This window comes from Marmota monax, unplaced genomic scaffold (assembly GCF_021218885.2).
Source record: "Marmota monax isolate L192 unplaced genomic scaffold, Marmota_monax_Labrador192_F-V1.1 WCK01_AAM20220418_F8-fsc00281, whole genome shotgun sequence".
Lineage (NCBI taxonomy): Eukaryota > Metazoa > Chordata > Mammalia > Rodentia > Sciuridae > Marmota > Marmota monax.
Genome location: NW_026693208.1, coordinates 141,553 through 168,902, shown reverse-complemented (window position 1 = coordinate 168,902; position 27,350 = coordinate 141,553). Strand labels below are relative to the sequence as shown.

At 42.2% G+C, this 27,350-nt stretch overlaps 1 protein-coding gene across 7 annotated transcripts in view; it reads left to right on the top strand.

Annotated features, from left to right (window-relative positions):
- The window catches only part of Adgrf5 (adhesion G protein-coupled receptor F5), a 90,714-nt gene that overhangs the window by 23,528 nt on the left and 39,836 nt on the right, over positions 1 to 27,350 (top strand). For 6 of the 7 annotated variants that reach the window (XM_058583047.1, XM_046456044.2, XM_046456045.2 and 3 more), the window contains exons 2-3: positions 15,410 to 15,529; positions 20,958 to 21,012. In XM_058583047.1, coding sequence (XP_058439030.1) covers positions 15,410 to 15,529; positions 20,958 to 21,012 — 175 coding nt within the window. Of the gene's footprint in view, positions 1 to 1,503; positions 1,893 to 15,409; positions 15,530 to 20,957; positions 21,013 to 27,350 lie in introns of those variants that run through there. The other variant, XM_046456048.2, reaches the window with a different exon arrangement.

Sequence of the window (27,350 nt, the reverse complement as noted above, 5' to 3'; positions counted from 1 at the left end):
AATTTGATCTGTAGAATGCAATTGAGAATCAATACCTAGAAGTGGAAAATAAATTTTGAAGGTTCAAAAGGTTCTTTATTCAAATATTGTCAGCCTTCCACATGCTGTTGGTTCAGTATCCATGAATTCCACCCACCCATCTTGAATTGAAAATATCTAGGAGAAAAAAATTACATCTGTACAGAGCATGCATAGACTATTTGTCATTATTTTCTAAACAACACAATAGAACAACTATTTACATAGCATTTACACCATATTTGGTTTATTAGGTATTATAAGTAACCTAGATGATTCAAATTACACGGGAGGATGTGTGTAAGTTGTTAAAGGCAAATACTACGCCAGTTTATATAAGACACTTGAGCATCTGTGGACTTTGGCGTGTACTGGGGCTCCTAAAGCCAGTCCCCGAGGGATGCCTATACTTGACTTTTGTCTCTAGTCTATGGATGCCGTACCCTAGTTTCAGATGGAAACTGAAAGAGAACAAGGTCAGAGAGAGGCAGGGTAGGGGTGGAAGCAGTGACAGACATGCCCTCGGAGGCAGTAGAGCCACGTCTCCAGTTAACAGCTAACCTCGCTTAAGTTTTTCTTGAGCTTCACAGAGCCTATGATGAAGTCGGCATGATTATTATCCCACTTTCATACATGGTAAAACTGAACCCTAAGGAGGTCAACTGAAGTGCATAAGGCCACATAAATAGATCTGGGTGGGAGTATGGTTAGAATCCCTACAGTCTGACTCCCAGTCCTATGTTATGAGGGCTTCTCTAAATACCATCTTGGGACTGCCTGCATCAGGCTCCCCTGGGGGACTTATTTCCCATGCAGATTCCTGCACTCCAGGCCACACCTCGTTCATCAACCTTTTTGTGGGCTGAGCTCTAGATATCCAACAGCATTTGAATAGCATTCCCCCGCAAAAAAAGTTTAAGAACAATTAGATGATAATCTATCACTTCCCATCAATAGTCTGACTTTGAGTAGACCACTATTTCTCCTTGGACCTCAGTGACCTGACTTGTAAAGTGAGGATGGATAGGATTAATTCCAGCTCAGAAAAAAACAACAACCTGACTGCACCTTGCCAAACGGACCTTTTCCATGTCTCCTTATCTTTAAATATCAGTGTTATTGAAATGATATTAAAGTGTCACTGCATGTGTAGTCCGATGCATAAATGTTCAGTTTTCCAGGACACCTAGGAGAACTAGACATTCCCCTGATATGGCATATGTGAAGTGCAGCCCTCCTCAAACCCAGGGTCGGGTCTCCCAACCTGCGGGGATTCTTTTATTCTTTGACTTCTTGACACTGCTGGAGGCGAGGAGCTCACGGATGAACATAAATCTTCCCCACGCAATCTAAGCTGGTGGTCATCTTTCGAAGTTTTAAACCCAGCATCCAGCACCACTCACTAGCTCCAATCCAGTTTTGGTTTGCACTGGTTTCGTTTTTCTGATTTTTTTTTCCTGTTCAGAGAAAGAAAAGCAAGAATAAGGGGCATTGGCCAAACAAGTCTGTCCACTTGGTGGAGAGGTTTCCAGATAAGAAAATCTGAAGGACTTCCCTTGGGCGGGAGGGAAACTGCACACGCCATCGGGGAAGAGGATCAGGAAATTACTTTTTGTTTTTAACAGCAGCAAGGCTCTTGGGGATGGTTCTGTGAGGCTTGGAGGATCCCAGCTGGGGGAGACCCCAGTGAGGTTTAAGCTGAGGCACAGGAGCTGCCGGTCCTGCTGAAAGTTTGCCATGAGTCCTGCTCGGCTCTTTCTCCACTGGGAGTGAAGTAGTCCCTGAGGAGGCTACAGGGCAAATGGCTTCATAGGAAAAGCTTTTCAACGTCGGATCAGAGAAAGAGCCAGTCTGGGGACTTTGGTCCTGCACAGGTAACAAGTGTTTCTCCTACTGCGGTCTGTCTCCCACTGTATCAAGTCCTCTGAGGGATGTGAGTCACTTCTGCATTCCTCTTAAGGCTTATCTTCCAAGTTTAATTCTCTTTGCTTGATTTTTTATTTTTTTCTTAGCTGTGGCATGTGCTGGGAAGGGAAGGTGTGTTGTCAAGAGCACTGTGCACATCATTGGTCCCGGTGATAAGACTATATTTAGGAAGATTGAGTGTCAGACAGCCAGCCAGGATCCTGTTGAATTTTCTGTTTAGTACAGACTGTTTGCTGTTTTAAAAATGAATTCTCCCATCCCTGAGCCAGAAAATACGATCACGACCAGAGCGTCTATGAACTAGCGTACTGTTGTCCTGCCCTGAGCGTTTCCATGGCCAGGTAGCCATTGTGGTTGTTCTGAGAAGGGGAAGACTGTATGTAGATAGCAGGAGGAGCCTGGCATCTTCTCTCAGCTCCCAGTCCAGGGTCAGGGTGAGGGAGAACTCCTAGCCATGTCTGATGGGACGAGAGCTTATGGTCAGAGCAGGGAAGAAGGTTAGTGAGAGTGATGGGGCTTAAGATCTGGGCAGACTTATTTTGAACATCCTGGAAAGAAGGAAAAACTCTATAAAGTGTGCCTTGCTTTTTAAACTATGCTTTCTTATATGTTCCACAAAGCCAGGCCATGTACCTTCACAACAGCCATTTTTCCTTTCTTAAGGGGTCAATGCAGTTGATTTGTTTTTCATTTTCAAATCACATGAGTGATACATAAATATATTCTTACTTTAAAAGATTGCGTAGTTTTTCAAGATCTATGTTCCCCAATATGCATATACCCCCAAGATTATCCCATCAATTCTTTGCTGCTTTACCAATTTAAAGGGCTTTTTTTTTTCCTGTTCTTCCCAGCTCTTACGACAAGCTGGGTACAGGAACACAATATTTTCTCTTAGATTCCTGTGCTGACCCATGACAACACTGTGTAAGGTTAAATGACCCAGGGGGAACACAAGTAGCTCTTTTAACACTTAGAAAAGACTGAGAGTTTCACTCATTTTTGCCATTGCTGCTTCTGCTTTTTTTTTTTTATTTTGGTGATTATTGATATTAATAACAACTTCTCAATGACAAAGCTCTAGATTTGCCAACTAGTGGTTTGGGCTTTTCCTTAAAAGACATCAGAGACAATCTTATTCTGGAAATGAAAGGGGAGAAAATAAAATAAAAGGAAATGATTTATATAGATTGATGGGTACATGGATAGATGGATAAAGTGGCAGCCATAGGGAAACTGGGAAAAGATAGGAGAGATTCCCTTTTTATCCAATGGATAATAAATGTATTGAAAAGAGATGTTCATTTTTCATTATTTTCCGTCTTTTAAAAGGTGGCATTTTATTTTGTTTATTTTTATTTTTTGTGGCACTGGGAATTGAACTCAGGGGTGCTTTACCACTGAGCTACATCCCTAGCCCTTTTTATTTTTATTTTGACACAAGGTCTCACAAAGTTGCCCAGGCTGGCCTTGAACTTGCAATCCTCCTGTCTCAGCCTCCTGAATAGCTGGGATTACAGGCAAGCACTTACACATCCCACTGAAGGTAGCCTTTTAGATCCCCCAGTCCCCTGTATATTGTTAAGAGACAAGTGAATGAGAAAAAAATAATAATGATATGGGTCATGAACAGAGATTTTAGAGTTGGTACCAAGCACCAACATGAAACCCAAGAGAAACTACAAAATATATCAGCTGTTAGTTTGTTTGCCCTAAGATTTCTCCACTTGGCCCTGCTGGTTTTAGAGATCCTATCATACACTATCTTGTTAAAGCTGTCTGCCTGTCTTTTCTCTAGACCAGTGGCTAATCTGATAATAATAATTTCAATGAAGAGTGTTAGCCCCACTGAGGCCTTGTGGTCTAATTCTGTACTCACCGAGTATGACACTTACTGAGTAATGGCAATAATATAGTAATATCACACACTAGATCACATGGTACTTGGAGCATTTCACAGCAGTCAAAAGTTATCATGGGGTCACACCTACTCTGCTTGGTAAGGCTGATCAATTTCCTGTAAAAATAAATTCAATCTCTTTTATCTATTTGCAACTTTTTAGTTCTTAAAATAGTTTTATACCTCTCCTTTCGCTATGCCACAAGTAAAGCATGCATTTTTATTCCTACTTTATGGAATACAAAAATTAGAGGTGCAGAGCTTAATTTAATTTACCTAGGTTCACACAACAAATCTTTGTGGGCACTGAGATGAAAATATACTCAGATCACTGGTTTTTCATCCCTACTCTTGGTTGGTAATATGAGCATAAAAGTTACATGGAATAGAGAATCAAGATGATTGGCTGGATTCTGTATGTTTTGTAGCAACAGGGTAGATGTTTTGCTGGGAATCTTGAAGGTACATCAAACTATTTCCTGCTTTAGATATTTGTAGACTTGAATACCTGCTGTCCGTTAGTATCATCCCGGGAGCTTCATAAAAAGAAAACAATGTCCAGACATTTTTCCCAGAGAAACTGAGCCATAATCTCTGGGGGAAGAGGTCTTGGCATGTTGTTTTTTGGTTTTGTTTTTTAATCCCCAAATTGATTCCATTATGCAGCTGGGGTTGAGTCCTGGCTATAAGAGATGAAGTGCTTAAATTGAGAAGCAGAAGCGTTACCTGTTCACAATTCTGGAAAGTGTATTAGAATTCTGGCCACTGTTGTTTATCTGAGGAACAGACACAGCTGTGTGTGAGAATGAAGAAGAGATTCCTGGCTCCACACAATTTGAATTGACTTCATTACAGATACAGTGGCTCCCTGTTACTTGTGGGCTTTACAAAATCCAGTGAAATGTCCCAGGCAAACAGAATGTGCTCTTCTCATGCCAGATGACTATGGGGCTCATACATTTTACTCAAGGTCACTTTGTGTTGTGTCCCAATACCTAGAAGAAGGAAATAAGAAATACTAATCATTCTTTGCAGGATCTGCCATTTTCTGGATTGAATTAAATGTGAATAACCAATAAATCAGGGCTGTTTTTTTTTAAAATCATAAAATATTTTCCTTTTCTTCTCTTGACATTTCTTGATATAGTTCAAATTAGTAATGCTGGTCAGCATAATGTTTGTTTCTGTTATAGACAGCACCAGGGGTGGGGCTCTTATGTATGGATCTTGTTTTTCCTAGTGCCTGTGAGTTTCTGCACAGAGTGGGTGCTCCTAGAAGGATTGTTAAGTATATGCATTGGCTACCGGTACACCATGAATTGATGAGTTATTTACCAGCTCAGCACTTCAAATCACATCGTATGACTCTGCTCATGATGGTTTAAAAAAACTGGAATCTTGCCTATTTCCTAAAAGAGAATCACAGAAGCAAAACCTTTAAAATCACAGCCTAGTGAAACTATGTCCAGTAGAGAGACTTGCAAATGCTGTGGGATTTCAAAGGTGGAAAATCTTTTCCTATAATTAGCTTAAACGCCTCGTGGGAGGCAAGGTGCTGGCACTGAGAATTCTAATGATAGGTGATATAGATGAGTGCTTACTACATGGTAGATACCATGCTAAGCACTTTGCAATGATTGTTTATTAATTTAGTGGTTCTAATAATCCTGTGCCTCAGATAATATTATAATTCCTATTTTAGAAATAAGGGAACACACTAAGGTTAAGTCAATTGCCTGAGGTAAATGCTGTGGGAAGCAGTGCAGTCCGAATTCCATCTCAGGCAGTCTGACCTCAGAGTCTATATGCTTAACTTGTGTGCCATGCTACAAAGACCACAACAGTGCAGCCCAATAAGTAGCTAAGAAGAGAAATACAGCGTAGTTCAGAGAATTATCTATCTCTGGAGAAGACAACAGATGGCATGCTATAAAAGTTAAACATTCACATGTTGGCAGCAAACTCAGCTACTTGCTGTGTGACCTGGGCTGTATTACTTACTTTACCTAAGCCTCAATTTCCTTATCTGAAAAATGGGGGTAATAATAGTTCTCACAATATAAGATCATAAGGATTGAGTCTAGGACCTGCAGAGTGTTTTGTCTAATGTCTGGCATAAAATTATTTTTGCTGTTGTTACAAAGTGGAAAAGCAAGATTTGAAATGATGGGTGAAGCTAAGAAAGAAAGAATAAAGCATTTCACTTGCTGAGGACAGCGTGGGAAGAAGCTGAGAGGTAGCAATCCTCCAACAATAGTTATTGTTAGTATTTATAATTTATATTGCAAAAGAGGGTGCAATAAAAAAACTTGCTAGTGGGTTAGTCTATTCTCTATCCAGGGGTTAATGATAGAGAAATGAAGCAGATCTGGCTTTACATTAGATTGTGGGGCTCAGGCTTTTCAGGAAATAGTCTGAACATCCTCAGGGCATTTGAGAATGTTTAAAGTATTTGAATAGAGTATATTGGCCACTGAGGGAAAATAGTGTTCTAGGCAGATTTGCCAGCTGCTGTTGTGCTGGACTATGTGTCAGGGGGAAAAGAAGAGAGGGGTCCATTCAGGAAATCTCTGCTGCCATCCATGCAGGTGTGAGGGGATAACATCCAAGCTAAATAGGCTGGTCCTAGAGAAGAACGAGAGCTCTGAGAGTGCCTGCAACAGTGGTTACTGGTTGAATGGGGCTCCTACTCCTGCCCTTGGTTATTGTGTCCAAGAAGCCCCATGGAGCTGAGAGCTGGGAACCTGGAGAATGAAGCTGGTGGTTGGCAAGTCTCAGGAGAGATGGGTCAGGAGACAGTGGTAAAGAGAAGACAAGTTCAGCTTTAGATGAGTCCAATTTAGACCCACAGGAAAGTAGCACAGTGGAAGATTGGTGCCTAATATTTAGCAAAGAGGCCAGGGTGGAAATAAAGTTTTGGGAATGCTCACATAAATTGATAATTAAAAATATGAAAGTAGACAAGCTCCCTAAGAGAAATACAATCAAGACAAAAAAGCCAGGACCAAGGAGAGATATTTAGCAGAGTTCACAGTGCGGTGGTTGTAAGATCAGGTGGATGGAGTGGTGGAAAGAGGAGGAGATGAGCAGAAACTGGAGCAATGGGAGAAACAGGAAAGGAAGAGGGAGTGGCAGAGAGGAGGAGGCCAAGGATGGCAGCAGTACCCAGCAGGAGCCAGGGGGACAGGGGTGGCAGACAGGGAACTAGGGAAGTAGCTTACTGAACTTGCTTTGTAAAGTTCTTTTCATAATGAAGACTGAAGTCAGTCTGATCAAATTAAATTGGAAAGGTAGGGGTATTGTATTTTTCAGGGAAAAAAAAAGTCACACTTTTTTTTTTCCATGTTGAGTAGCTCATGCCTTATCATTAAAGTCTAACAAAATCCTTAAAGGGAGAAATGAAAGTTTGAGAGAAGTAAAGCCAGAGCCATAGATAGCAATGTTATGTCTCAAGGAGATGCTGTGGCCAAGGGATATATAATAAGGAGCCATAGAAAACTAAGATGGCCCTTCCAGTGATTAAAATGTTGAAATATTTTAAACTATGTGAATAAACTCTGGCTTAAGACCCCAGGGTGCCTCAAGTGTACCCCTCTCCCAATCTCTGTCTCAGCCACCCAGCCCCGTCCCACTTGGGTCCTCCCTAGGTCTCTCCACTGGTCAGCAATAGAATTGCTAACATCTGGCCCAGAAGCAGACCCCAGGTCTCTACTCCTGCATGGTGGCCAGAAACTCTTCTGATTGCTTTTTATTGTTGTGGTTGTTAAAATTACCATCTAGACAACAGTAGAACCACAGCATGGTAAAGCTTGAACCCACTCCCAGGCCCTCTGATTGTCAATCCATCCCTGCAGCCAAGTACAGGGCTGCCCTCCATGTGCACCATGTGCAATTGGAATGCACGCCTGGTATTGTTTTGCCTGGCATCGGGAAACCCCTCCACGTGATAAATTAAGGCAACAAGATAGACTAGATAGGAGCAGAGTTGAATTTAGTGTTTTCCTAACGATAGCAATCTTTTGCTTAAAGGTTAAAATCCCCTAGTGACTTACAACAAGGAAAGAAGGATAAAAGGTTATCAACACTGCCCACATGTGCAGTGTGTTTTGGAAAACTTGATCCCATTGTGTACAAACAAATGTTCCTCTGTAATCTGATAGTGCTGAGCCACTCTGACACAATGCTGCCACAGAACCTTATTTCAAGGCAAAGGAAAATTAAATAGGAAAAAAAAAACCACTTCAATACAGTTCTTTAATTGGTATTGTGTTTCACGTTTGTGTTAAATAAATATTTAGCTTGTAGTTCTGCATGTGCTAAGAATGAATCATCTAATTAAATAAGGTCTGCAAAGATAAGCCTTATCATTTCTACAGTTGGAAATACAGATCTGGTGAAGGCACTTGAGGATTTTTAATCCATATTTGTACAATTCAGGAGGGAGGTTATTGATGGCACCCTATCCTTGTTGCAGCAGCCTTGTGGAAATGAGCAAAAAGTAATAACCTCGAACAAGTTTGCAATGACTGTTTGGGTCTGGAATGTCCCTCCTATCTCATGTGTTGAGGACTTGTTCCCCAATGCAGCAACGTTTAGAGGTGGGACCTTTAGGAAATGATTGAATCGTGAGGGCTCTAACCTCATCAGTGAATTAATACACTTGATGGATTAATAATCTGAATGGACTACTGGAGGTGGTGGAAATTAGGCAGGTGGGGCATTGTTGGTGGAAGTGGATCCTGAGGAGTGTGTTTCTGGGGACTATATCTTGCCCCTAGACCTTCCTCTCACTCTGTCTCTTTCTCTGCTTTCGGCTGTCAGGAGCTGAACAGCTTTCTTGTGTTGTGCCCTTCTACCATGATATTTCTACCTTGGAGCCAGCCAACCATGGACTGAAACCTCTGAAACCAGGAGTCAAAATAAATCTTTCCTTCCCAAGTTGTTCTTGTCAGATATTTTGTCACAGTCACAAAAATCTGATAAACACACCATCCTCCAGAAATTTGGTACTAAAATCCATCACCCACCATCAGCAACTCTGTTTTGAATTATTCTCCAACAGTAGAACATGGGGGTAAAGGGAGGTAAGGAGCTAGGTCTTTGGTTTCTTTTGAAGGGTAAATAGCATGTCCAGTTAGCCAGCAGTAGGCCAAGGGGTGGTACAAAGCACGCTTCCCTTGATATTATCCTAGCATGCATTACAATTAGTTAATTAGTTTTATATATATTAGTTATAGGTGAACACAATGTCTTTATTTTTTACTTTATGTGGTGCTGAGGATCGAACCCAGTGCCTCATGCATGCTAGGCAAGCGCTATAACTCTGAACCACAACTCCAGCCCTTAGTTCCCTTCTTAAAGGAAAAGCTATGATATAACAACCTCTGTGTGTGAGATGAAAGCTAAGCAGCTTACACATGGGAAAAAACTCTGCTCTCTCTGCCACTTGAAACCAAAGTTTTTTGATTCTCATGGGCTCACCATCTCCAAGTCCCCACTTCATAGACTTTACAACTCTTCCCAATATGATTTCCACCCCAAACCCCAATGAGATTTCCCCTTGATAAGAACATGTCATATCTCCAAACCCAATAAGCAATCTCAGTCCCTCCTTCATGGACCCCTTAGCATCACTGGATACAGTTGAGCACGCCTTCCTTCTTGACACTCAACCCACCCAGCTTCATGACTCTACTCACCTCCTTTACCTCCTGCCTCTCTAATTTCATTCCCAAACATCTTGGTGTTATCATCTTCTTTAACTGGACAAAAGTTGTTGGAATTATGTGGAACTGGGTCCTAGGCCACCTTCTCTACTCTCTCGACTGTCTTCCTAATCAATCTGACCAAGCCTGTGGTTGCAATTCCCACGCTCTGGCCTCCACTCCCCTCACTCCAAACTGGTCTTCTATTTCCTTTCCGTGTTCCAGCCACCCCGAACTACTTGCAGTGCCTTGAAGGTGCCATGCTTTTCCCACACCTCAGGGCCTCTACCCGTGATCTGTTTTCCACCTGGAAGCCTCTTTCTCCCCTCCTGCCAACCTCCCTTTTGTTTTCAGCTAACTCCAATTCATGCTTCATGTTCATCTCAATTAAATGCTTCCTCTGACACACCTTTCACACTTCTAAGACCAGCTCACATCCCTCTGTTGTAGGTTACTTATTTATTGATTTGCAGTGCTGAGAATCAAACCTAGGGTCTTGCACATGCTATGCAAGTGCTCAACCATTGAGCTACAGCCCCAGTTCTTCATAAGCATTTTTAGACAGTTCAGCTCAGTGATTAAAAGGATCATGGAGAGGACTGAGTGACATTGTCCTTGAATTCGACTTTTTAGGTTAAACTTCTAGCTCAGGCAAATTATTTAACCACTCAGAGGCTCTGTTAATTTTCTTTCATACTATTAGTTAGACACCATAGTGTAACCACTTCATTGGTGTGGTAAAGGTTAAATGAGTTAAAACCGTCGGTGCTCACATCAGTTCCTGGTGCACAATATGTTATCAAGAAATATTAGTATTTTGATTTTTCTCCTTGGAAGCACTTTCTCTTGGCAGAAAATTGAGTAATTCATTCTTTAATAATGACCATTTATTCATTAGACTCCAAGCTCCATGGACACAGGGATCATTGCCCTGTTTACTACTATTTCCCCTGCACCTAGTGGAACACCTGGCACTTAGCAGGACTTAACTAATGTTTGTTCAGTGAACAAACCTATAAATGAATAGATAAGTGAGGGAATAAACAGGTTTTCTTCATGGAAAATTTACAACAATAAACATAATAGAAGCAGGAGGGTGAAGGCCTACATTAAGTCTGTGTAGGTGTTAGGGGAAGTGGGGACACAGATAGGAAGCTTTTGTCTAGAGGGTAGCTTTTACCAGGGCATTGAAGGATGGGTAGAGTTTGTGTATACAGTGATTGTGCTGAACCGAGGGGACAAGAAGGAAAGGAGAAAGGAGATTAGTGCCAAATAAATGTTAGGAGTTTTTTTTTTTTCTTTTTTTTTTTTTTTTTTTTTTTTTTTTTTTTTTTGTGTGGTTTTGTTTTTTGTTTTTTTTTTTTTTTGTGTGTGTTTTGTTTTTTTTTTGCTTTTGCCACACACTAAACAATAGTTTGATGATAATTGTTTCTCTTTCTTCATGGTTAATTCTGAAGATCGGTTTTTGTTTTTTCACTTTTGCATGCACATAGGAAAAATCTCTTGCAGTATTTTAGATTTTGAAAAAAGCAACAGACTTTGGAAGAAAAATGTGATGGATGCTTATTGGTTTGCTGACTCTTAAAAATAAACTCCAGGTCATGGAAGGCCTAGAAAGTGAGTGATTGCCTTTATTCTGAAAGCAGCAAGGAATTGACAGGGAGTGACCTGGGGAAAAAGGGTTTCCTGAAAGTCAGTGTTGCATCCATGCAGAGATGGGGCAAAGAGGCAAAAGATGACATCTATTGCCAGGGTACATATGAGTGGCAGGGAAGGCCAGGACTATGTTGTCACAGATGGGTTGAATATATGTAAGAGATAATTACAGTGAGGCCCTGAAGATAACCCAGGTGAGGTTGCATTGGAGTGAAATAACTGTAAGGAATTTAGACTCTTAGAACAGTAATGGGACCTTCAAAGGCCAGCTCTTGTTCCCCACTTTTGAAATCATTGAATTCAGTCAAATTTCTGACTTTGACAATAAGAAAACTCAGACTCAAAGAGATGAAGTGACATGCCCCACGTCACACAGCTTTTAGAGGCAAAGTGAGATTTGAACTCGTATTTCCAGTTCCTAGTCAGTTGTTTATATATACAGAAAAATATTCCTTTTACTCTTGTTGATAACTAAACAAGAAGATCTCTTAGTTCAAATGGCACCTTTCTCCAAGAGATTAGGCTGTTTAATTTATAATTTTGCCACTACCACATATCTGCAGAGTGGCCTTAGTGAGCTACTCACAAAGCTCCCATTTTCATATCTGAAAAGTGGGGATAATTTAGAAGAGCTGTAAGATCATGGAGAGGGTTGAGTGACAGTCCTTGCAAAGAACTTAGCACCTCACACCATGCTGGAACACAGTACACACCCAACAATGACTGGGGTCTGTGATCATCATTTCCACCAACACTATTCATAATTCCATCAGAGATAGTCTGCCTGATTATCAGACAATATTATGAGTTAGAAATTTCAGAATCACTGCGGATCTCTGGAGTTCAGACCACTCCGTTCCTCTCTGCCTTTGAGACACTCAGCCCTAGAGGGGGCTTAGTTTTCCCATCTGAGAAATAGAGGGGTGTGGATGTGGGAATGACTGAGAGGAATCAGGGAGGAGGAGCCATGTGGAGCTTAGCAAGCCACTCATTTCCAGAAAGATTCCCACCATTAACATGCTGGCAACCTCTAGGCCTGGTGACTTCATGAGGGCTCTGAGTCATCAGACCCCATTGATGAGGCCACATTGAGAACGTGCTCCTTGCTTCAGATCCTGCAGGCATACAAGCCCTCTTATTTTCACTTCCTCTCACGGTCACTTCTTCACCCCAAATAACATGGGCATGGGTCAGGGATGCCAAAAGGTTCTAGTGAGGAGTTCTCAAACACTGGTGTTGTTTGGGAGAACAGACCAACTTCACAGTGACGCTTCCTAAAACGTAACCATGCGGAATGTCATTCCTGACCGCGAAGAGGAATGTCAACCCTCATCCTCCAAGTGCAGCTCGGCTGAGAGTCCCCATGACTTATTCCTGGCATGTGACGTCAGCATGTGCTTTCTTTGCTCTCCCTCTTTCTAAACTTTACAGACAGGAAAACAGAGTCAGAGTAGACCAGGAAGTTGCTCAGCACCATAGGGCCAACCTGAGGATTAGATCATATTTCCCAGCCTTTCCTAGATATAGCCAGCTTATAGAAGTCAGGGAGTTTGAATAGTGTCTAGTATTTTAATTTAAAAAGAGAAAGAGATTGGAAATGACACCAGATAATTTTCTTTCTCTCCCTGCCGTTCTTTGTCTCTCTCAGTCTTTGTCACCCTATACTTCAGAAATCTTTAGGAACTTCAAAAACTTTAGGAACTTGTAGGGGACTTACTATCAAAGGCGCCCTACTGAGGACAAATTGCCTTGAATGTGGGCAGGGATGCTTCATGTTTTTAACTAGAAGATTATGGATTTTCTTCCCATTAGTTGAATTGACATCTCTGTTGGCTTCCTCAGTTGAGAACACCTGTGAGCTGGAGGGTTTGTGTAAGATTATGGCTTTGTCTTCAGGCTTCTCTCCAAATGTAGCAGCAACTCTGAAAGCTGAAGTAATCTCCAACTGTATCATGTGCCACACTGGTGTCAAATATTGTGACTATTGCCCCCCCAACAAAAGTGGTGGCGTCATTCTCTTTTCATTCAAGTGGAGAACCCCTCACCCTACTGTGAAACTGATCCAGACAACAAGCCCCTGCCCATGGTGGGGTCCTTTCTTTATCTCTGTTTCTTTGGAATTGTGATTTTGGGGTGGGGGGAAGTCAACAAATGAGTCAACAGAAAAAAGAATGCTGATTTTATCAAGAACTGTCTCAGGGGATACCACAGGAAGGGGAAAATGGAACACTATTGGCCATTGGCCTGTACACAGGGACCAGACATGACCATTTGGGGACAGTATAAATCTTGCTAATTCTAACCGAAAAAAAAAAAAAAAAAAAAGAAGCAGGGGGAGTGGAATGTACCACCAAAATAAAGAAATGACAGAAAGATACATTGCCAGGGCTGGGGATATAGCTCAGTTGGTAGAGTGCTTACCTTGCATGTTCAAGGCCCTAGGTTCAATCCCCAGCACCACACACACACACACACACACACACACACACACACACAAAAAGGAGAAGAAGAAAAGAAAGAAAGAAAAGATACAGAGCCTGCTCTAGTCCCTTTGGTACCCGAGTGCCTCTCTGTGGGTCAGGTACTCAGGAGGTTCATTGACTATGCAGTCTCATCCCTTTGATTAGGTGTCTAGTATGGAACCAGCTAGTAACCTGTACTAAGTTGGGGCCTGAAAAGATGAAGTTGCCTCCTAAAGACTATCCTATACCCACAAGAGCCTACTCTCTTTTAATCTTTTAATAAGGAAGAGAAAATTTCTAATTGGAGAACTTAGTAACTCATTGCTCTGATTTCCCTACAGCAGACACACCTGGTATTAAACATCTCTTCCCATAACCAAAATTGCAGAGCATCTTCCCAAAACCACTGAGTTGCAGAATTTAAAAAATGTATTTGATAGCCAGATCTACTAAGTGGGTCAGTTTTCCAAAGCCCTTTGCTCCCCTGCTTTTCATGGGGGAAGAGGAAAAGGAGGCAGTCAGCAGCTGGTGATTGAAATACAATTCTCTGGCATGTAAATCTTGGCCAACACTAGTGTATTATCCTGGCCAAGGTTTCCTGGTGCTCCCTGACTCCTCGCCAAGGTCTGCCCTTCCTGGTGACTGCCCTAAGGTTGCCCTTCATTGACTCCCTTCTGATGTCCACCCTCTGAATTCCTCTGATCATCAGAGTGGTGATCACAGCAGCCTGCATTTCTGGAGCTCTTCATGATTTTTAATCTCATTAGAGCCTCAGAAAATTCTGTGAAAGAATTAGGGATATATTATCCCTATGTATAATTACCTCCATTTTACAGGTGAGGAAACTTGGACTCTGCTAATACAAGTAACCTACTACTTAAGGACACAGTGAATTATAGCAATGCTGTATCCTAACCCACATCCTCTGTCTCAGAGTCTACTGTTCTTTGAACAAACACGTGGGTATAAAAGGCCAGTGAGAAAAGTATTCTGCCAAAAGTAGACTGTCTTTGTCTCCAGAGGTAATAGGGTTGGTATTATTCCATGCAATACCCTGATTTTTAAATGTAATAATAATTAATCTGGTTACCAAAAATGGTGCATTTTTCACCACCAGCATTATAAAGAGACAATTTACAAAAATAAGTACATCAGCTGAGATATATTGTGATATTAATATTATGTATTCTATATTTAATATGCTACCATGTTATAAACTTATATTTTTATGACTAAGTCCAGGAGTTTTCATAATAATGAGTCATAGCCTATTAATATAAATTATTAAGTCAATGTAATGGACTCCTACCAGAATTAAAAGAAAAACAGGGCAAAATAGGATGGAATAGAGTTGAAAATATCCACGTACACCACTTGTAGCAAAGTGAGTAGTGTTCTCTGAATCCTTTTGTGCATGTGCTCTGTGTACTGGATCACAACAGGAAAGGCGTTTCTTACTGTAATCCCTCCCTCTTTCTTGCTTTCTTTTTCTCCCATCGTCCTCCCATCTCTTTTCTTCTCTCCATGTATGTAGGAAACATACCCGGATACCCACTACCATCCTGTGCTCATGAGCAGGGGCCACCTGCCTTCCCTTGCCCCACTCCATCTTTCCTCACCCAAGGTTCTAAGGCAGGGACTACTCTCTCACATTCACTTGTACCTTCAAGTCAGGATTTGCTACTTCTTTCCTTGTGTAATAAATAAGTTGGTATCTCTAAGACATCCTGTTTCCATTTTAGGGAAAACAACTTGAATGTGAAGAAATGAAATCCCAGAGGAGAACCACTTTGTGCTTCATGTTTGCTGTGATTTATTCTTCCCAAGCGACACTGAACTTAGAGTCTGCTATCCATCCTTCGGTGAGTAAACCCATGTCTGCTATAATTTTCCTGTCACATTTCTCTGATTTCCTGGGAATGTCACAGACAGGATAATGGTTCTTCAAAGAAATTGGGAAGGGATTTTGAGAAAATGTTGTAAATGAGGTGACAACTGGATGTTAATGGATGTTAGTGTATTTATAGGCCACATCTTGCCATATTCTGAAATCGGTGGTGGTATCAAGGGAACATAAGTGCAACGTAAGACAGATCTCCCAGGATGGCCACCTTAACTCAGTCATAACCTCTAGGCTTCCACACAGTGACAATGACAATGACAATAAAGCAAATTTGGAGGACCAAGCACAGATTTTATGTCCTCAAAGGATTCTTCTTGAGCATCAGACTAGAACATATTTCAAAAGACATTGATTTGCATGCATGTCATGGTCACAGATTGCTGTAGCTCGAGAGTCCATGGATATCATCTAAGAACTTTGCGACAGTTGTCCAGGTTGTTTGCTTTTGGAAGGTCCACAGAGTTTAGCTTAAGTCAAGGGAGTGACAAGTGCCCCTTACTCCTTATGAGAATTCTTGATTATTCCTTGCTTAGGTTTTTCCCTGCTCTAGAGACAGGGTATGAAACTGGTTGAGAAATCTTGGAAGATTTGTAATTCAGTTTCTTCATCTATAAAATCATGCTGGCAGTAGTACTGACTTCTTATGATGGTTATGAGATTTGAACTAGTTTGAAGAGGCCTTAAATTCAAGCCCATTACATAATAAACAGCACAGCAGTATTAGCTATTTTTGTGTCTCACTTTGGAATACTATATTTTCCTATTGATTCTTTTTGTTTCAGATATTGCAGTTCTATTTTATTCTATCACTATTGTTAGAGTTTCAGTGGTACATTTTAGCTTTGCAAAATCTGTCTCTTTGTTCTACGTGGCTATTTTTGATGCAATCCTTTGTCTTCTATTCCAATTGTCAATCCTTCTTCTCTATTTCTGTTTGCCTGGTTTTTGTCCTTTAATTTTTGTTTAGCCTTTAGTGTATTATTCTGCTTTAATGGTTCTCTTATAAACAAAATATGTTTGAGCTTTTTCTCATTGTTCTTTCTGTTTTAGGTCTTTTATTGTTCAATCTAGTTTTCTTGGTCTTTTTTTTTTTGCTTTTTTTGTAAACTTATGACTTTGAGGGTATACATGGGGTGTCTTCTCTTAGCCTCCAGTACTCATGTATAATCTGTGCAATGTCATGTGGCAGCTTGCTCATAGAAATAGAGGAGGGGAACTTTATACTTTTGAATTCACAGGGTCAGTGTGGTTATTCAAGGTATGTGGAGAGAAAGTCAGAGCTTATGTTGATCTGTGCAACATGGTTAGATTTCTTCTGTTTCAAGATTCTTTTTTCCTCCCTTTACTTCAAATCTATGTTTATAGTGACAGTCTGAAAAAAGTCCCTTCATTGCCAGGTGACATAGGCGCTCAAGGCATACAACTAACTTCTTAGGGTAGTTGGTGGAATTTGAACTTTGTCTCTCTGGAAACTTCCACTGCTTGCCTACCCCAAAGTCTCCCACTTTTCCATCTAGATCTGCCCTAAAGATACACTGTCTTCATATAACCCAAAGGCTGAGGAGCCCCATTGGAGAGATTCACTTTAGCCTGATCAATTTATACTACAATAAACTGCTGTCCAGTTCCCATAGCTGACTTTTCACTTTCTTAAGTGCAACACCTGAGCTTTTTAAACAACAACAACAATAACCAAAAAAAGCCCACATAAAATACATTTATTATCTTAACCAGTTTTAAATGAACATTTTGGTAGTTTTACATGCATTCACATCATTGCATAGTCAATCTCCATAAATTGTTTCACCTTTCAAAATTGCAACTCCACCCAATGAACAACAACTCTCCCCCTTTCCTCCCCCAGTCCCTGGCAACCACCATTCTACATTCTGTCTTTATGAAATTTGACTACTCTCTACATTAGGTACCATATAAACAGAATCATGCAATATTTTCTCTTTTTGTGCCTGGCTTATTTCACTTGGCATAATGTCCTCAAAGATTCGTTCCTGTTGCAGCCTATGACAAAATTTCCCTCCTCTTTTAAGACTGGATAAAATTCCCTTGTAAGTCTGTGCCATGTTTTAGTCATTCATCATCCACCCATGGCACTTGGGCTGGTTCCATCTCTTGCTTATTGGGAATAAGGCTGCTGGGTTCGAATTGAGGGATGCATTTGTCAAGTGCAACAGTCTAGCCTGCTGCTTCTCCAACTCAAATTCTTCCAGGGGACCTCTTAAGATATAGATTTCAACAGGGTAAGCCCAGAGTGGGGTCGGAGAGTTGCCAGCTCCAGTGACCACCCTCAAAGTAGCAAGCCTGTATGTGTTCTTCATTGGCAGCAGGTCTGGGTTGAAGCCCGACTCTGACTCCCACTAATTTCTGAGACTTCATTCAGTTTTTTCATCTCTCTGAAGCTAATCCTCTGCCATAAATAAGACTCAACAGTATCTCCCTAAATGGTTTGTTGTGAGGATTAAACATTGAGACATGTATGCCTTAGCACTGTGACTAGCTCAGAGCACCAGGGCTTCTGAATTGGTAGTTATTTTTAATATTCTGCTACAAATAAATCCCTATGTTAATATCCTTCTGTAAGGGGACATTCTAATAGGACTGTTACTGAGATAATTGTACAACATGGCAGCAAAGATATAAACTTGGGATTCCAGGTCAAAAAGAAGAGGAGCGGGTGGTGGACTCCAGGGAGGAGGACTGTGATTTGAAATGCAGGGGCAGGGGCTTGGTGACCTCCTTGTTTGCCATCCTGTTCCCTGGGGATTTTCTTTTTCATGAGTTCAAAGCCACCTCTCATTCCTGACTAATTGCCCACCCTGCTTCAGGCCACCCTGCTCCACCTCCACCACAGTTATTTGGAAAGTCATCATGTCTGAAAGGTGGGGCGCTTCCTGGAATTGGTGACCTTGTCTCTTCCGGCTCAGCCATCAGGAAATCCCCTCCGGATGGACAGAGCTGGCCTCTGTGGCTCAGATCCTCATCTGGGTTCCTCTGCACAGAACATGCAGGGGGAGGTGGCAGGGAGCCCTGTTTTCTTGTCTGAAGTAAATATGCAGCTGAGCCTTCTGAGCCTAGGGGGACCTGTTCTCCCTCATGAATGACATGCGTCTGTGCAGATTGTTTTTCATAATGTGAGAAACTGAGGCTTAGAAGAAGTAAATGACTTTTCCAGCTAGTAGGGAGCTGAAGTAGTGAGAATCAGTTCATGGTGTGACTCCAGTACCTTCTGTATTCAAATCCAGGTCCCATGACTGGCAGCCCAGCTCTTTGCACCTTCTCAAATCTGGGACAGTGGGGTTACTCACCACCACCACTACCTCCTCCTCCAACTCCCTGAGGCTTTACTGCAGTCAGGGGTCTTTTCTGCATTAGCTCTGATGACTGCAGGCTTAACTGAAAGAGTAGTTTCCTCTCATGAGAAGCTGTGAATTCTCACTTGACTACAAAAGTGGGAGGTGACAGGGATGTAGAAGCAGCACTTTGCAAAGGAAGTTTCAAACATTCTATGTGCTGGAATTGCAGATGATCACCATAAAGACTCAAGAAAGCTTCAAAAGGCAGTGTTTCCCATAAAAGTGGCCTCACACCTAGGAATATGCTGGTTAAAAGGCCAGTTTTCTCCACCTTCCCTGGACCTATTGAATCAGACTGGGGGAAGAGGAGGCAAGTGATTCTCATTCTCGCCAGGATTTTAAATGCCCTGCATTAGAGAACTAAAATGGACCTTGATTGTAACATTCAGCAGACAGCAGCAAGTCCCCCTTGGAAAACAGGGACAATAAAATTTGATCTGGGAAAGCTTCCAAATGTAAGCTCTGAAAGTCACGTTCTCCTGGGCTTGTGAGTCCCCCAACCACAGCCCACAAGTAGCAGACAGAGAAGCTTCCTGGTAACCACCTGCTCCCTGCCCCCAGGTCCCTGGGAGGATGAAGTCAGGAATGTCCGGAAGAACCTTCCCTCTGCCTGGGCACAGGGCCAAAGCAGGTTCCAGAGGAAGCCAGCAGGAACCAGTCTATACATTGACTTTGCGCCTTCAGTTCCTGCATACTTAAGTACTTCTAAAATAACTTCAGTGCAAGAGAGCAGAGACTAGGCTTTCCAAATTCCAATCATCATCCATCAAGCCTGTATTTATTTCTCCAAGGGCAATTATGAATGTCCAGGTACACGGTCCCACCCCACTTCCTACTGACTTTAATACTTCCTTCAACCTGAGTCTCCCAAGGGCATAAGGGAGAGGAAAGACAAAAGCTCCCACAGAGCTGTAAATGGGCCTTATCTAATAAGTGTAACTTAATAAGGGCAGGGAGAAAAGCCAGGGGAACTATTCATGGAAAAGGAAGAGGAGAGAGTAGGAGGTTGCAGAAGAAGGAGAGAAATTTCCCGCTGAGCCAAGAAAGACTGGCTCATTGAGACAAATCCAGTCTCCTACTATGTAACCAAAGCTACTCTCAGTTCTTTCCATTTAGTAATCATTTGATCTTTACAACAGCCTTATAAAGTAGATCATACTCTTGGTTAGGACTGTGGCACAGAGATGTTAAGGAATATGCCCAAAGTCACAGATCCATTTTATAATAAAGCTAGGCTTGGAACTGAACATCTGCAGAGTTCTTGCTTGTAACCACTGTACCAGGTGATAATAACTAAAATGTACTAAGAGCTTACAAATATGCCATATTATAGTTTGCTTCATTCTTATAACAATCCTGTGAAAGTTGGCACTATTATTTCCATTTTAGAGAAAAGAACGCTGAGGTTCATTGAAGATAAGTAACTTCCCCAAGTTCGCATGGCTAGTAAAGTGGCCCAGCCTTGAGTGCAGGCAGTCTGAGTCTAGAGCAGGCTCTCCTAGTTTTTACCACAAATACCAATAGAATCATCTAAGAGAAAAAGGACTAGAGGAGGAAATCATAGTTCCTAAGCCCTAATAGAGCAGAAATGTCAAGGTGCGGCCAGACGGGATTCTGAAAAGAGTAAATAGATCTGTCTAATAAGGCAGTGGAATGATTCAGGCTTTAAGTCTTAGGTGGAAGAACACAAGTTTAGAACATCATCACTTACTTTTCTTGACAGAACTCAAACTGCAGAAACACTAAGAAACTCACCTATAATGATTGATTTCTTTTGCTTTTGGATCTTGAGAATGGTCTATAGAAAGTGCACTCCTAGGTCACACTACAGAGGTGAATTCGTGATTTTCTTGACCATTCCATTGCTGCCTGTCTGCCTGTCATCCCTGGGTGCATGATGTTGACCCAAACTCCACAGCTTTAAGCTCAGCTCAAATACCTACGGGCACATGAGCAGGAAACCAAGTGAAAAGACTTCTTACTGTTAACTGACAACTTTCTAAAATGTTCTTTCAGGTTCTCCAGGAACATGAACTAACTGCTGTAGAACCACTAAGGCAAAAACGAGCAGGTATGTACATTTGGCTCGCATGGTGGTCTCTTTTGTAAGTCCAATCAAATGAAATGTGTTATAACTTTTTAAAAACACAATGGTCTCCATAATTCAGTCTCTAAGAACATCAGAGTCAAACAGTGCAGTTTGATTGCCAAAAGTACAAAGGAACTCCGTTTTCTACTTGATCAAATGAATAAATGGATCATTGCAACATATTTCGATCCTCTTTCCTCTCTCATCTTCCTATCCCCAGGGCCTCCCTGTGGCTCTCTCTTCAACTGTCCCCCAGAACCACTCAAAAGTCTGTTTCTGTCCTCCCAACCCAGCAACTTTTTCTTCTCATCTTTTAAAAATTTCTCTCGTTCAATCCTTTGTGAACCAACCTAACTAACCACTAGACTCCAGTCTTTCTCCTATTTCCCGCTCTAATTTTCCACTAAACTGCAAAGAAGTAGTCTGGAAAATATAAGACTCTGTCCTTTGGAGAGTTTGGATTATGGAGAGCTGTAAGCACAGACAGAAACACTGATCTTTGTGTCTTAGCCTGTTTTTGGTAGCTATAAAGAAATATCTGAGACCAGGTAATTCATAAAGAATAGGAGTTTATTTGTCTCACAATTCTGGAGGCTGGCAAGTCTGAGAGCATAGCATCTGGTGGGTAGCTTCCTGTGTGTCATGACAGGGTAGAGGGCATCACATGGTGAGACATAGGAAGGTGCTAACTTGAGTCACTGTTGCTCTTCTTAAAAAGCTACTAATGCTATCAGAGGACCCCATACTCATGACCTCATCTAATCCTAATTGTCTCTCAAAGGTCCCACCTTTAAATAACATTAACATCTAAATAGACAGATTATACTTCCAACACATGAACTTCTGGGGACACATTTGAATCATAGCATTTGGCATCTGGTCCCAAGTGCATGACCCTGCAGAGGTGTCAATGCACATCTACAGGCTGGATTCCTGGGGCCCCGGTCTTCCCATCTCCATCAAATAAACTTTTCAGAGAAATGAACCTGTCATTTCTCTCCATAAAGGCCTTCATGAACTTGGGAGTGACTTAGAGCTAAAAGCCAATCATCTGTTCATAGCTCCTGGAGTCTTCTGAAATGCTTTCTCCATTTGATCACCTTCTGTTCCCTTTCACATGGACGGTTGCTGCCTGACATCTCCATTTGCTTGGCTGGAGGACTCCTGCTTACATCCCAAATTTCCTGAGCTCCTGCTGGGCAAGACCTTCCATCCACCCATTCCCCAGACTGTCAGGGATGCTTTCCCTGGTTTCTTATCACCCTTGAAACATTTCCTATCTCTGCATCTGCCCCAGCCCATTGTAAAGATTGTACTTCCTGTGTGCCATCCCTAGTAGTTGGGTGCTCCCTTGAGTCCTCTTCAGTCTCTGTAGCCTGGCATGGAGCCTAGTTCCTCCCTCAGAGCAAACAAATGAAAACCTCACATGTGTATGCCCTAGCTATCTCTTTCTGAATTTCTATTGGTAAATGTCTGCAGGCCAAAGGGCAATGCCTCCTCTCTGGGAGATGAAACTTCTTAACCTATCCCATTATGATTGAATCATTTTTAGGCATATTGCAACTTGATTTATTTAGCTTCATGTTTTATTTAGCTTCGTGTTCCAAAAGAGACACAAGAATGCTAAAGAGAGCAGCCTTGCCCTGAGGTCAAAACACAGGTGTCTGTGAGAGCCCTTCACGTGTCAGTAGCCAGACCCAACTGTTGCTCAGGGATGGAAATGAGAAATGGACCACAATTTATTAAACCCTCAAAATGCTCACTGGAAAGTCCTAACACTGCTGGGATACCCTCCCTCTTCTCCCTGCCCTGACCCTTCTCTCCTCTCCCATCCTCCCCTTCCCTTTCTTTGTCTCCTCTCTGATCCTTTACTTTTCTTTTCCTTCACTTAGCCTTCATTCTGTTATCCTAGCATAATCCAGAGGGTCCTCTCCTTCCCTGAAGTGGCCTGTCATAGCTAGAACTTACTGTGCTTTGACACAGATATCATTGCCGCTTCCCCTCTGACAACCCCTTGAGCATTTTTGTACCCTGTGATGGGTACAGAGCCAGAGATGTGCAATTTGGGGTTTTGAAAGACTTTTTTTTTTCAATGATACAAAGGACTGAACCCAGGGGCACTTTCACTGAGCCACATCCCCAGTCCATTTTTATTTGTTATTTTGAGACAGGATCTCACTAAGTTGCTCAGAGTCTCATTAAATTGCTGAGGCAGGCCTTGAACTTGCAATCTTCTTGCCTTAATCTCCTGAGTTACTAGGATTACAGCTGTGACCCACCACACCTAGCTTGAAAGACTTTTATTATTATTACTAATCAAATTCTTTTTAAAAATATTTATTTTTTAGTTATAGTTGGACACAATACCTTTATTTCACTTATTTATTTTTATGTTGTGCTGAGTGAGGATCAAACCCAGGGTCTTGCACCTGTGAGGCGGGCACTCTACTACTGAGCCACAACCCCAGCCCCTTAATCAAACTCTTTTGTGGGTGAGCTTCAGCTCTGTCTTTTTACCAAGTTCTTCCAGGGCTCAGGCTGCTGGCATCCTCAGAAGCAGTTTTACCCCACAGCTGCAAAAGGTAATTTTCCCTGTTCTCCTGAGCCTGATGTTTATGGGACCCACTGTGGCAGTGGGAGGGGTAGCCAGTGGGGAAGAAACTACCTCCATATCTAAGAATTTGACATTCCAAAACTTTTCCAGGCATGCTTTCATTACAAAACAATTATGACAATGATAAATCACCCTGAAAATATGTTTTCCATTTATTATACATGGTCCTCTGAGCTCTTGGGCCTCTCAAGTCATTTGGGAAGTGTTAATGATTCAGCCCATCATCTGCAGAAGATGGATTGGACTTGGTACTTTTACAAAATCACTGAAGTAAGAAATGACCATAGAAAGGCTCATTGCAAGGCCCCTGAAATCAGGAATGTAAGTAGCAATAAAGAGCCTGGCTTTCCAGGACAGTGACGAAAGGAAAGAACAGGAGCGCTTCCTCTAGCAGGATGCCATGTGAAGGTGTCTCTGTTTTTTGGGGGTGCCAAAAAAGTGAGGTGCTGGGTCTGGGCTCTAATCCTGAGTGGCATTCCCTTTCCTGTATGGATGTGTGTATATATGGGTATATATATATCTCCCCTTCTGAAGGCTTCATGATAGTCACAAGCATATTAAGTTTCCAAGAAAAAGAAAATAGGTCAAGAATTTTCTTTTGAGCTTCTGGACCAAATATTTAGAGTTTGGGATTAAATCATATTTAAAGGTAGAATAAATTTGTGTTTATTTTCAATATAGTATGGACTTCAACCTAAGTCAGTTGCACAGTCTCACTGACCTCCTAAGAAACACACGCGTGCGTACACACACACACACACACACACACACATACATATCATATATACATCACATATATATGTCACATATATGTTATATATTGGCATCTCACACCTACCCACACAATTTATTACAGTCATAACCTTACAGGGTTTTTTGCTTTTGTTTGTTCATTTTGTTTCATTTTGGTACTAGGGATTAAACTCAGGGCACTTAACCATTGAGCCACATCCTCAGCCTCCCCTCACCCCCTGCCTTTTTTTTTTTTAACAGGGTCTCCCTAAGTTGCTAAGAGCCTCACTAAGTTGCTGAGGCTGGCTTTGAACTTTCTATCCTCCTGCCCCAGCCTCTCAGGCTGCTGGGATTACAGATGTGCCACTGTGCCCAGCTCTTTATACAGTTGTTGAGAGGATTAAATGATGTTATTTTGTACATACTACTTTGGAAATGTTAATAGAATTATCTGGGGTTTATTTTCTTTTTTTTTAAATAATTTTTTAAAATTAAAAACAAAGTCAATAGGCGGGGCCTAGCACAGAGGGGTATCCTGATCAGTTCCAGATCACTACTTGAATATGGAAAAATGGGTGCCATGACATAGGACTTAGCATTTTGGGAAAACTCTTTCCCAGTGCTACTGGGAATAGAAACCTGCATACAAACCCAGAGACCAGAGATAAGAATAAGTGTGGAACAGCCTGTGAGAGCAGTGTGGCTGGTGGGGGCAGAGGGACAAGCATGTGTGGAAGCCTGAAGAGCTACATCAGCAAGTGCATCCTTGCTGGCTGAGAGGCTGGCACAGAGAGTGACTGATAAAAGCCACACGATTCCAGTGATTATGGATGGATTAGATGAACAAATTATTGCCTGAGAGACCAACTAGGAGATTCAGCAGCCTGGACATGGGTCCCTGGCTGTGGAGAAAGATAAAAAAGAAACAGAGGATACACCTGCCTAAGACCATTTGAGAAATGGCACCAAAGGGCTGGAGTCAACGTGACTGGCTGGGGATAAAGGTGAGCAATGGTCCAGATGACTGTCCAGGAGAGCACAAATCTGGGACCCTGTGTGCTGAGGAGGCCACAGGAAGAGGCCTGTGTTGGAAGGAAAGGCTTACTGTAGAGGTCTGCAGAAAAGCTCAAAATTAAGTCTAAAGGGGAATCTTCACAGTGGACTGAAAATGGACATTTCTTACTGCTTAGCACTAGCACAAATGTCAGTTGCAAAAGTTCTTCACCCTGGGTCTCAGAGCTTCATTGGGAAGCATGTCTCAGAGGCCCTGAAGAGACCCCACTGGTTTTTCTTTGGCTTCCCAAGGACTGACTGGTGGGAAACAGAGGACAAGGGTGAGTGGAGTCCAGCCTGAGGGGGGCAGGATGCCCAGAGCCTGTACTGGCTGGGTGACATTTCTTCACCTTTCAGTCAGAACCAGATCCCTACAAGATCAGGTCACCAGCTGCCCATACGGAAATCCTGACTTTTCAGTAGACCTGGCAGTGTGGGTCTGCTGGCCTTTTTTGATGTGGGGCCAGGAAATGCTGAGCATTTCCCAGTTTGAGGAACAGGGTTTGGGTTTCCGTGGCTATCATCTTTCCTGTGATAACACATGGTGCTCTATGCTCTGGTGGTAGAATGAGTTGGAAGGCTCTGGGCTCTCTGACTAGTGTGTGTGTTGGTTTGGAGCTTGACATTGAATATTAAGACTATTTTATAACTTCCCATTCTTGTGGTTGTACATGAAGTGAAGTTACACTGGTCGTGTATTCACATATGAACATAGGAAAGTTCTGTCTGATTCATTCTACTCTTTCCTATTCCCATCCCATTCCCCTTCATTCCTCTGTCTAATCCAATGAATTTCAATTCTTCCCCCTCCCTTATTGTGTGTTAGTAGGAATCCAATTCCTTAACAACATCTGTTCAGAAAAATGTTACTCTGAATTTACAGATGAACAAAGTGTAGCTCACAGAATTTAAACAAGTGGCCCAGGAAAGAAGACCTTCCATTCTGCTCTCTGAAGCTCCAAAGTACAAGTCAAAGTACAGTTTTCAACATGTGGTTGTGGTTCTTGCCTATGTGGTCCCATTTCATGACTCTTAGGGCAGTTTCGTAGAGTGAAAAGGCCTCGCAGACCTGTTTCAACTCACTAGGTCTGTCTCATCTCACTTTATGTGGGGCTAACTTGGATGTTTGGGGTTCATGGTTAGCTGGTAGACTTGATCATCTGCTCCAGACTTCACAATCCAGGGTTCTATGATGCACGGTGCCAACCTCCTCCTCCATCCACACCTGCTGGGTAAACCATAGACTGGAATTCTGGCATTTCCTTCTTGTGTGAGCAAACCTTTCTAAAACTCAAAAGAGAATAGATCCTTTGTATCTGCCGGTGGCAAGGTGTGATATAGACAACTGCAGTCAAATCACCACCTTCTATCAGGATAAAGAAGCATTGTCCCTTTGGTCACCAACTCCTTTCTCTAGGGTGAAGTCATCAAGCTTCCTTCATCAGCAGGTAGGAGATTAATTTATGCATCTGCTGAGGCTCTGATTCTGAGAAGCCACTGTTCCCACCAGCGTTGCTAGGCAAAAGTAGTATTGTTTGCTTAAACAGCTGTGATTAAGACACAGAACTGCTTGTTGCCCTTTGTGGCCAATTTTCCAGAAATGTCTCTTTAAGATAAGTGGTATGAGGTTGGCAGTGACTTATGGGAAAGGAGAGGGGAAATCCTGGTAGGTTTGTGCCTCCTGGGCTTGTGATACGCCTATGTCTATGGATGCTGACCCCTGGGATTGGCTGCCTTCCACTGAAGGGCATTGGTGAGCCAGAAAAAGTCAGACAAACAACACAGGGGGCAAAGGAGACTGAGGGAAAACACACACACACACACACACACACACTAAACTGTCAGCAGCTGCAGAGGAGGGTAAAGGGCATCTACCATACACAGGCAGAAGTGGGAGAGCTGTTCTTTGTTCTTCCTGGGT